We start from the raw sequence: 11,370 nt of genomic DNA, 5'->3' as shown, positions 1-11,370 counted from the left end.
GCTGGAAATTCTGCCTCTTAGTTGTTTCTGTGCCAAGCCGTGTTTCAGTGGCCTCCATCTAGCCTGGGGTGAGAACCCTGGCCCTAGCAGCGCTGCTGATTTTGCTCGTTTTCCTAGTCAATCTGGTAGTTAGGCAGATAGGTCAACACTCAGCACGCAGCTGGAAACGGCTGGTAGGTGTGTTTTCCAAGCATCATCATGCTTTGTAGCACACAGATGGTGAGTGTGCCACAGGTGGGCTTTGAACCCTGTCAAACACAGACCCAGGTGAGCACAGGACACCCTGCTTGTGGGTGACTGTAGGGGTACAGAGATTTCTGCACAAATGAAACAAACAAACAGAGATGTAAATATATACATCATGCGTGTGCATGTGTGTACATACATACGTGTAAGACAATGTTTGGACAAGACAAGAAGAGCCAACCTTGTGTGCTGGCTGCAAAGGGACTCACCGAGTCTCAGGGCACCCATAGAACAACTTGCTTTGCTGCTGCTGTGAGCCTGGTTCCCCTCTGTTATTTTTATAAGGCCATAGCATTAACCTAATTAATTTAATTTAATTGGAGAACAGTATTAGCCTAAACGGTCCCACTTAAATCACAGAGAAGCCGTGGCCAAGCTCTTCAAACAGCCGCCTGTCCCCATTCACCCTCCTGCAGATGGTGAGTTCAGCACGCCCAGGCTGCACCTTGGCACAACAGTCCTCTCTTCGCAGGGTTTGTTTTCTGCTCTGAAGGGAAACACCTGCACATCTCCGAGCGAGATCAGCTCAGAGCAGAGAAAGATCTCAGCTTAGAAGTTACGGCTCCCCCACTGAGCCACAACCCAAACCTGGTGGGAGGACTAACTCTGGAGCCAGGAGCTCCAGCAAAACAGAGATCCTGAGGGACCTACACCAAGCTGCCCACTCTTGCAAAGTGCTTCGCTCTGCCCCAGCCGACGCATGTGCCCGCTCCAGCAGTGGAGGGAGCGTTTGCACAAGGTGTTTTGGAAGCCACAGAGGTGAGCTGTCCCACACTGATGTATGCCAGAGGCAGCAACAGGGCACAGTGGCTACAGCAAGGAACAACAGCCTTCAGAAGACCACAGCTCAGCTCTCGCTTCCCTGGTTTCTGCTGATAGCTTCTCCAGTGGTCTTTGGCAAACCCTTCCCCCATGCCAGGGTCTGCCATCCAAATGAGGCCAACGTCCTTTAGCCTCCTTTGTCAGCTACACTGGTAACTACAGCTGAAAGGTACCCCATTAAGATCTTCGTGAATACCACTAACCTGCTTTCTTTTAGCTTCAGAGTTGTCGCCATACCAAGGTTTATCATCATGTTTTACCACAAAAGCTGCCCTGTTTTGTCGTTAACTTGCAAGTCCAGCTTGCAGGGAGAGATGAGGGGTGGGCACGATTGAGCTTAACCCAAACACATGCCAGGGACCCAGACTACAGCCCTGGGAGCAGCAGAAGCCGCCCTACACCCCAGCAAACCCCGGCCAATTAGCTGATCACACACTGCAAGCTTTATGCCAGCCTTCTGCCGTTCTGCCTGCTGTACTCTGGCTTCAGCACAATAGGTGTCCGTACCTCCAGCCCAGCCAATATAAGGTTGGCACATCCCTCTCTGTGCATTTATATACTTATAAACAAGCTTGACCTGGCAGAAGCTTACAGATGATCAGGCTTTGTGAAGCCATAGCGGACACTGCGTTTCTGAACGGCATGTAGGGCCCCAAAGGTGGGTGCACTGAGCAATCAGGCTGGTTTGGAAGAAATATCACAGAGAAGGGCAATTCTGTACAGGAGGTAAGAGAGCAAAGGGCTTGGGGGAGCCAGCAAGTCCACCTTACAACCCTTGCAAAATGGGCCAAGGCCAATTAACAATGAGCTGCAGCTGTCAGAGGGGAGGATTTCAAGATAAGAGAGATGGCAGGAAGCCTAGAGGAGATCAGAGCTTGGAAGGAAAAGTAGAAAAGGCCTCCTGGGAATGAGTCTAAGTAGGACTGCTAAGGGAATTTAGGCTAGTATCTCTCAGGGGGCCTTGGAAAAAGGGACATAGATAATAGCTTTGTGAGATGCTGGTTAAGATAGAGAGCTAGGAGTGCAGGGGAGAGACAGGAATTAGCTCAAGGAGATAACAAGGGGTGGGGAACACACATGACAAGTACCTGAGATGGAGTTTTTAGAGCAAGATCCAGAGGAAGGGGTGAGCTACAGATATGCTACAGAGGAGCATGAGTGCTCTGGCTGTAAGCAAAAGGGCTGCTGAGAATCTCGGGATAGAGATGTAAGACTTACTGAGGCTAAAATGATAAGACAAAGACCAGCTGTGTGGTCACCCACCCTCCTGTTCTGGGGGGTTAGAGATCTCCAGCCAGGTCACATTCAACACCCCCAGCAATAGGCAGGTCACTCAAAAGCCAAAGCACCTTCTTGGTGAGAGAAGCACCACTGAGGTCCAATATACCATATCAGGGCTAGAGTCAAAGGAAGCAGCTGCCCAGGGAGCTCCTCTTATATGCAAAGAGCCCAGCATTCATTTTAGAAAAGCTCTTGCTAGTTTGTTTTCAAAACCATTCTCTTGAAGACATGGCCTGGGATTTGGGAGTGTTGTGTCACAGTTGGCTCTACTCCATCCCCTTCTATACCCCTGCCCACAACCACCCAGAAGATGGCAAACGCATGAGACCCACTAGAGGTGTGAATAGAGCAGCTGATACACTTTATTTCATTGTTGGTTTTTTTGGGGGTTTTTTTTTGTTGTTTTTTTTTTTTTTTTTAATTTTTCCTTCTGATTGAAAAATAAAAGACAGAGAAAAGTTACAAAAGTACTAAAAGGCAACAATACCGGCAGGACATCCCTGTTCCCCACTCCCACCCAGGGGAAGGCAGCCTGCCGCACCTGTGGGCTGGCAGCAACACGTCTCTGGGGCCAAGCACCTTGGCAGCTCTCACTGAGCAAAGCCTGGGGGCGTGGGGCCACGTGGGGGCTGCCGCCCCAGCCACCTGAATGGGGAACATGCCTCCTTCAGACAGGTACCAGGCTATGGCCATCCCTTCTCCTGAGCACAGGGATTTGGTCCAAAGGGGCAATGGTTCCTGTCCTGCACTGGTCAGCTTGATCTGGCAGCAGTTAAAAAGCTGAGGTGTGCCATCAAAACAAGATAAGTAGAGTCTCTACAGGGGCAGGAGGAATCGGCGGAAACACAATGCTCTGCCAGAGGTACCTCACCAGCAAACACAAGCAACCCCTTGGAGGTGACACAGGTGCAAGGGGTGGCCCCGCTGTGACGGTCTGGAGCCAAAGAGCAGGCAGAGCTGGGACAGCATCAGGACAGATGTCCCCTCACCGCCTTGCCCAGCTGCTCTGCCTGCCTGAGTGAGAGGTGGTTGGGGAGGGAGGAGGGTAGGGGTGGGGGATTGAGGTCCCCAGGCCTACACAGCCTCTGGGCCTTCCCCAAGGGTCTCAGTGAAGGGCTCAGAAAGCACCAGTGAAAGCTCATTCACTGTGTGGCCGCCTCCTGGCAGCTGGACTGACCATTGGTCTCATCCAAAGAGTGGCATCAAAAACCTCCACACTGGAGCAGATTTAAAAACAAAAATTATTTTATATTACTCACAGTTGCTCCTCTTGATCCAGACAAGAAGTAAACTACTCACTCCCCCTTGCACTTAGTCAAATACAGGCTCAAGGTGGGGAACACCTAGACAAAGAGGTTACTCTCTCCAGCAGGTGCAGCAAGGGGAAATGCCTTGTTCCTCTGCCTCACCAAGAGGTGAGAGCTTGTTCTATTAGCTGTTGCCTTGTGACACAAAACACATACATGCCTCAAGGCCAGATCCCAGTCAAACTCCAGTGGTAGCAAGGCTTAGCATGGTCCTAACTATCTTAGGACTATTTATGGAGAAATGTCCCACAGCTTTACCCAAACTCCCCTCCTGTTTCTTCCACCAACAGGTGGCCACAACACAGAGACCTCTCTCACTCCATGCTACATTTGGGAATACCTGTTCCACTGATACAAGAAGAGTCCACCTGAATTTAACAGCCAGCATAACAGGGGAGTGGAAAGTTTGCTGGAGACATTAGATTTGATGGAGTTTGGTGATACCAGTTACCTTCAGCATCACGTTAGGGCAGCAGGGTTTGGGGACAACACTATGGAGAGGTGCTGCATATCCTAGAACACAGACAGCCTCAGCAGAGAGGAGACCCAAGAGCACACAGTCACCCTCAGGTACTTCTCTGATGATGCTGAGAGAACTGAGGGTGAGCGCTGTGCTTTCTTGGATGGCTGAACACAGACATTCCATTCTAGATTTTAATTCTAACCCCCAGTCTACAAGTGGGAGGCTCATGCCTCCCATTTCAATCCCATTTTAGATGATATCACTGAGTTGCCAGCAGACCAGCTGGAACACACATCTAGATGTGCCAGTTAACCCCTCCCACCTCCCTCTCCTAGGGTCTTCCACGCAAGAGAACTTGAAGTGAATGCAATTATAACAATCTCAGAAAGGGATCTTCTTGCTTTGCAGCCAGCCCTGTATAGTTCCTGTCTCCAATCCTAAACTCAGTTCTGAGTAGGAGAAGGGTCAGGTCTATAGCAAAGCACTGTAGACCTAGGTACTCTTGGAAAACTGACTGGACTTGGTTTCACATCCTGGTCACTCATCCCTGCTGCCATGTAGGCCAAACCAGCCCCTGAACCCCTCAGGGATATCTTCAACTACCACCATACCTGTGTTTGACACTGCCTTGGTGGCTGCCCTTGCAGTTTGTGGACCTGACTGGTTTGTTCTGCCCTGAAAGACAAAAATCTCTCCCTTTGCCACTATTCAGATATGGCAATGGTATGAAAACGGGCACTGCTGCAAAGCCACATGCTTCCTGCTGCCAGAGAGGCTGTATTGCAAAGATGCGTCATTGTCCCCTTCTCCCACCCATTCCCTTGGGTATCACCACCTCCCCTTCTCCCTGCCAGGCAGGTGGTTGGTTGATAGTTCCTGAGGTTTTTGGAGAAACTCCTTCAGTAGGCACATGACGGTTCTTCTACTGGAGCTATTGGGCTCAGCGGCTTCAAGGTGCTGAGGGAACGGAAGGCAAAGGTGGATGGATCATACACAAAGTGGGGCGGTGGGCGGCCTCCATTGATGCTCTGCAGGGGAATAAGAAGAGGGACAAAGTCAGCACTCATATAAGCTGCAAACAGTGACGTTCTTGCCTCAAGTGCTTTGTCACATCCCTCTCTGGTACAATTACCTCCTTGAATGGGTGGTCATGCTTATACTTGCAGCAAATAGCACTAACATAAGCAGTGAAATGCTTTTCTCATGTCCTTGCTCCTACCCCTCAAGAAAAAAGCATGCACCACACTGTCCTGCCCCTGCCTCCAGGACTGAGGTCCCAGGGACCCACATGACCAGGACCCATGGCACCTGTAGCCACTAAGTGAAACAGGATATCCACGATGCATTTAGAGTCCCAGAGTCAGAACAGCATCACTGCCAGAAGGTATCACATGAAAAAGCTAAATTCAGATTCACTTGGCCTTGAAGGAGGACCTACTACACTTTCAAAGCAGGGAGATAAACCAAGTCATCTCTGAAGACTCATTCTTCAGTCTTATTTTTCAACAGATCTCCAGTAAGGATTTACAAATCACTCCTCCTTAATCTGTAAAGTTTCAAACACACTGAAACTCTCCAGAGTTTTGGCTCCAGTCTCCATAGTTCAGTGAGGAATAACTGAGAGATGCTCAGAGGAAAAGATCCTACCTGAAAGCCTTACAGCCTGGTTTGTACCATGGCCACCGAAGACCATTCTCTCCCCTTTTGCTCCTGGTGTTCAGAGCATAGTCAGAGTAGATCTGGAGTTAGGAGGCCAGCAATACCCATGCACTCCCTGCACTGAGTGACAGGCCAGAAATGCTGTTCCCCACTAGGCTGTGCTGGGACCTGTGGATCCCAGATGGATTATGATGCCAAAGTGATTCCACTCTATTAAATAGGAAGGGTTTTCCTTTCACTTCTTGGGAACTTTGTTGCATTTCTTTCCTTATGCAAGCAGAAGCACCAGTGGGGCAGCTGCTTCACAGACACTCTTTGGCCAGGAGTGGAGGTCTCACTGCTCTATGGGCCAGCAGAGTATTTAATCATGATCCTGAAGAGTTCATTCCCCAGGAATAGGTGTGAGCTACTAAGTGTCACAGTCTGGGAAGTTCAGCAGCTCAGAAACTCATGCAAATGTCCCCTACCCTCATCTCACTTCCACCACTGCTGGGAAGGGCTTTTCTAACCTCCATGAAAACAATGATAAAACCCCAGTGAGAGGAGATCTGGCCTGAACTCTGGTATTATATGCCACTCTGCTGTCTCTTCTAGGCCTTTCCTAGCAAGACCCATGGTTTCCATTGCTCAGCCTATACTAAGGGACTGCTCCTCAAAAAATTAGGCTTTTTAGAAACAATTACCAACTCTGCTGTCTCCTTCAAGACAGAGGTTCATTTTAGCACTTCAAAGTCAGGTCTATCAGACAACAGCATGGCAAGGTGATGTTTTGACACTACCTGCCTCTATCCTGGTTGGGTTTTAACTTGTCAAAGGACAAACACATGCAACTTTTCCCAGAAAGCTGCTCAAATGGTCAGGCTCACCCAAACAGTCATACCAAATTAGAGAGTGCTACAGCAGTGTCCAAGCCCTGCAGCAGGATCTGGAAGCCTCTGCCTCCAGGATCTTGGTCCCAGCTCAGCTCCATGGGGCAGCCTTCATATCAGAAAAGGCCTCTTTAAAAGCCAGTGTGGGCAGCGTGGTCCCTAGTTGGTACCTCCTCTGCAAATTAAGATGGGCACATGAGAATGGAAAATGCCATCATGGTGCTTGGCATCAGCTGTGCCTGGAGTTTCAGCCAGCAAATCATGCCCTGCTACATCCCCCCCGACACCTTGGCCAGCAGCATAAGAAACAAGAGAGGCAGATTTAAGGGCCTTTACTCAATAGCCACCTGCTGTGGGGTTATATATGGTGTGTGCTCTGGCAAGCCTCAGAGCTGGAGGGTAACATAGCAACCCCTATTCAAAGCTAAGGGGCAGAATAAATCAGCACATTTGTCCTTCTCCAGAGCAGAGAAGGTCCCCTGCCAGTGCCAAGAGGGAATGGGAACAAAGAACCTGGCAGTCCCCTCCATTTTGAAATGCCAGACAGGATTAGGGAAGGCATCTGAATCAGTTCATTTCTGGCGTACGGCAGATGAAGAAAAGGCTGGGGAAAGACGGGTCCAGAGGACAGACGAAAGTCATCTACAAAACTCACCAGGCTTTGGGCGGGAAGCACCCTGGGGTTTCTCTCTGAGTCTTCTTCTGGTGCCAATGTGTGGGGCAGAGTGCCTTCCCAGGGCACCGTAAGGGAGATAAGCACAGAACAAGGGCTGAGGTGAAGGACAGGGACATGAAAAGACATGAGAATGCAGAGATTCACAGGTGGTCAGGCAGCTGCAAGTAAAGCTCAAAGTACACCCAATCCTGCCTCTTCATTGTGGCACCTCTTAAGTGGCCATAAGACAACGGCTGGCTTTCAACAGCGCAGCCACCACAACAGCAGGCGAGGGCAGGGTGAGAAGGGCCCTGTGTCCAACTGTAGGCAGTAACAGGAGAAGCAATAACGCAACTGCGCTCATTCATGGCAACATCCTGACCAACCTGCAGTCATTTATAACCCTGAGCAGTGTGGGTCTGCCTTGCACCTACCCCACAACTGACAGGGCAGCACCTCTGCTGGGGACCTTGCTGGAGAGAAGAGCAAGCATTGGCACCAAATCACTCCACTCTTTTCTTGCAGAAGAGCATGTTTTCTTCAGAGCTTGTATCCTGCTCTAGAGATGACCAGGCCTGATCTGGCTTAGTCCACGACACCATTTGGGATCACAGCATGTGGTGGTCTGGCTCTGATGAGTAGCACAAGGCAAAGCTCTGTAGATGTATTCCCAGAAAAAAGACGGATAGGGCCGGCTGCCAGAGACGAGAACACGTTCCTCCCACCCCATTGCTTGGGCCAGCTGCCTCCCTTCAATCTGGGCAAGTGTCCTAGCCAGCCCGCCCTTCCTCTTGGGCGCCCAGCACCAGCCTGTGATGCCTGGGACATCACTTTGACTACAGAAGGCTGTTAGAGTTGCTGCTGCTGCAGCAGGCCTGCGGGGAGCTTCCCATAAACCTGCCTGACAGCCCCAGCTGAGCAACCCCAGGCCAGCTCCTGCAGAGGCTCCTCAGAGCACAAACACTCCACGCTTGACATTAAAGGCCAGTGCGTTCACTCTAATGGCATTCAGGCAGCTGGGTAACTCACACAAAATGGAGCCTAATATGGGCCCTGCGCTAATGGCAATCATTAACCAGAGCCCTCAATTTGTTAAGCAAGGTATTTACACAGCTGGAGAACAGTCTGAGATACAAGCACTCGGCTGCCGGCAGGAGGGCGCACACACTCAGATGCAGCTCTGACACACACACACACACACACACACACTCACTTGCACATGCTCACCTGCTCTCACACGCCTCAGGTCTTCCCCAGTACCCATGCACTTCCCTGGGCACTTGTCCACATCCCTCTGTGCACACACCAACCTCCTTCTAACTTGGAAATCACAAGGAGGTCTGTTCCCACTCAAACAAATCTTGTCCACTCACATTGTTCAAGACAAGCAGTGCCCGAACTCCACCAGCATCCAGGGGACAGTCCGAGGGAGCACAGCTCATCACTTGCTTGTACAACTGCCTGGAGCAGAAGGTAGTTTCAGTACCTGCAGACACCCATGTCGCCTCATTGCATGCCTCTTTTGAGTTAGATGGGCTCCTAAGGGAGCTAGCTTGTGTTACACAGGTTTCAAGCAACTATGCATAGACCACCTCAGTCACACGTGCTTGTCAGCATGCACCCAGACACACACTTCTTCCCTCATATATGCATACCTATGTATTCACTCTTGCAAACCTGTACTGTAGTCACCAATTGCATTATCACCATTAAATACAGGTGGTAAATAAACAGCCAGGCTTGAAACATATCTGAAGCACATAACAAAGAAGCACACCTAAAGATAGTACAGACAGTGAGTGGATGCAAGTGTCTTAAGACCAGTGAGATTGAAATTCTGCATTTCTTGTGGTGTTTAATCATATTAGCAGCCCTTAGAAAACAGAGAAATGGGCATCCATCTGTAACAACTGTATGTTTTGGCAAGGAAAAAGTACATAAGAAGATAAACAGGTAAAGGATAAATCTACTAATACAAACCCACATTCTTCCCAGAAACCTGTCTCTTACCCCTATGAAGTCTGGGAAAATATCCCAAACGCAGATTGTGAAACACCTTAATTTTAGACTCATGATTCCACAGAAGTCGGGTTCTCTTCTTCGTACAAAGCAAAAGCAAGCACAACTCCAAGCGTGCTTTCAGCTGTGGGAATGACAATCCCCACAGGAGGAGGGAAATGAAGTTACCTAAACACAACCATGTCTTAGAAGGGCGCAGTGTGCTAGGGGTGATACAAAACTAGGCCCTGCTTAATACTCTTTGGTCCTCTTTCATAACAGCTCTAGCATCCTGTCGGGATTCAAAATCGGATCAGCTTGTGCACTCTGCCAACCCGTCCCCTACTGAGGGCCAATCCAGCACAGGACTCCCTTCTTTCCTACCCTTGGGCCCTGGCGGTTGAGAAATGCCACTGAGCTCCATTTAAAGGATGCTGCCTTCCAGTGGTGGATGCCTCTCAGTGGTGGGTGAATGATCCTTTTGCAGTCTGTAGACTCACTTGTTAAAAGTCCTTTGGGATAAAAGGCACCATGTAATTGCAAGTTGTAAAGGCGCATCCGATTCCCACCACCACCCTGTGTGGAAAGGAATAAATCCCCAGAAGAGCCTTGGCAAGGACAGCTGCCTGCCTGAAATGCTGCCTGTTTGCGAGACAGCTGCCTTGCCCAGAAGTGGACAGAGCCAGAGGTAGTACTGATATTCAGGCAGGCAGAGAGAGTAAAGGCTGTCAGACTCCAGTGGAGTACCTACAGGTACACTGCTTTTAATTCCACTTTGTCCTCCTTACTCTCACCCCTGCCAGGTGGCTAGAAAAAACTGGTGACACTTCAACTTTGATGTGTGAAACCATCATCTGTGAGCAAGGGATGGGGACCCTCATGCCTGCTCCTTAGCTACATCCATAATTCCGGACACAGTCCTGATCAAGCCACTTCCCATCATCTGTGCCTCAGTTCTTCCTGTGCGTAACATGTACGCCCTAGTCAGGCAGCCAAGATGAACTAATTAACATTTAGGTGTTGCGACCTTCTGATGAGAGGCGATTTCCTTTCAATTACAGTCTTGCTTCAGGCAGTTTTCAAGAAATAGTCGCTGACAAGCAGGACCAGCTCCTCCAGTGGAGCAGCAATTCACATTTAACTGCTTCTTCATTAACTCCAGTAGGGCCTCTGACAATTTATTCCAGTCACAGACCTGGAGCAGCTCAAAGAATAACTTTTCAAAGACAAATCCCTTCCCTCCTGAAAGTCTCTCCTTCACCCCCAGGTTCATAGGCAGTTTAATTTCAGGGGATAGCTAAGAGATAGACTGTGACAGAACTTCATTTTAAAACTACTCTCTCCCCTTCTCTTCCAAGACAAGGAAAGGTCAACTCCAAACACTGTTCTGACAAGGAAAACAAGACTTTACAGTTAGCACTGTTCTCCTGTGTTCTCCGTTACCCTTCCCTAAAAGGCTGAAAGGCCTGTCTTCCCGCACCAACACAAGGCTGCCTAACACCTACTTCCTTCTAAGCAACCACATTGCAAAGAGCAGTTCAATAATTTACAAACACACCACTGTTCCTCTTAAAAAGGAAAAAAAAAATTAAAAAATCTATCAAACATTTGTAAATGTGTGCACAGAGTTGTCAGATGGCAACTACCAGACTACCAGAGAGGTGCCACCAGACAGACAACACTGAACTTTTTTGGAAGGTACTTCAAAGGGCCTAGCAGATGCTTGCTGGTCACTTGCCCAAAAGCAGAAACAGGCCAGTTCCAGCTATGGGTCCTTGCTGGCACCAGCGTGATAAGCCTTTCTTCTCCTCTCTCACACATCTTTGAGATGTGTCTTTGAGAAAACTGACTGCAAGCTTTGATTTTGCCTGCCTGACAGTCTGAAGGAAGGAGGCTGCACAACAAAAAGGGACAGATGGGTCATTCAGAGGGGCAGGCTGTCAGTGCTCTCTGGCCAGCTTGGGGAACTCGCTCCTCCAGGGTACCAGTGAAGATCGTGCTCTGAAGGCCACACAAATCTCACAGGAACAAGTGAATGAACCGACATCCCCCTACTAGTGAGCTGTGTCT

General features: G+C 49.5%; 1 protein-coding gene across 4 annotated transcripts in view; it reads right to left on the bottom strand.

Moving 5' to 3' along the window:
• Positions 1 to 2,688: 2,688 nt before the first annotated feature.
• The window catches only part of LOC141920772 (uncharacterized), a 61,445-nt gene continuing 52,763 nt past the window's right edge, over positions 2,689 to 11,370 (bottom strand). For all 4 annotated transcript variants that reach the window (XM_074818102.1, XM_074818103.1, XM_074818104.1 and 1 more), the window contains one exon: positions 2,689 to 5,147. In XM_074818102.1, the coding sequence (XP_074674203.1) occupies positions 5,019 to 5,147 (129 nt within the window). In that variant the 3' untranslated portion in view covers positions 2,689 to 5,018. The remainder of the gene's footprint in view (positions 5,148 to 11,370) is intronic.

The sequence above is a fragment of the Strix aluco genome, chromosome 3 (assembly GCF_031877795.1).
Source record: "Strix aluco isolate bStrAlu1 chromosome 3, bStrAlu1.hap1, whole genome shotgun sequence".
Classification (NCBI taxonomy): Eukaryota; Metazoa; Chordata; class Aves; order Strigiformes; family Strigidae; genus Strix; species Strix aluco.
Note: the sequence above shows the minus strand (reverse complement) of the source record. Positions and strands in the feature narration are given on the sequence as shown.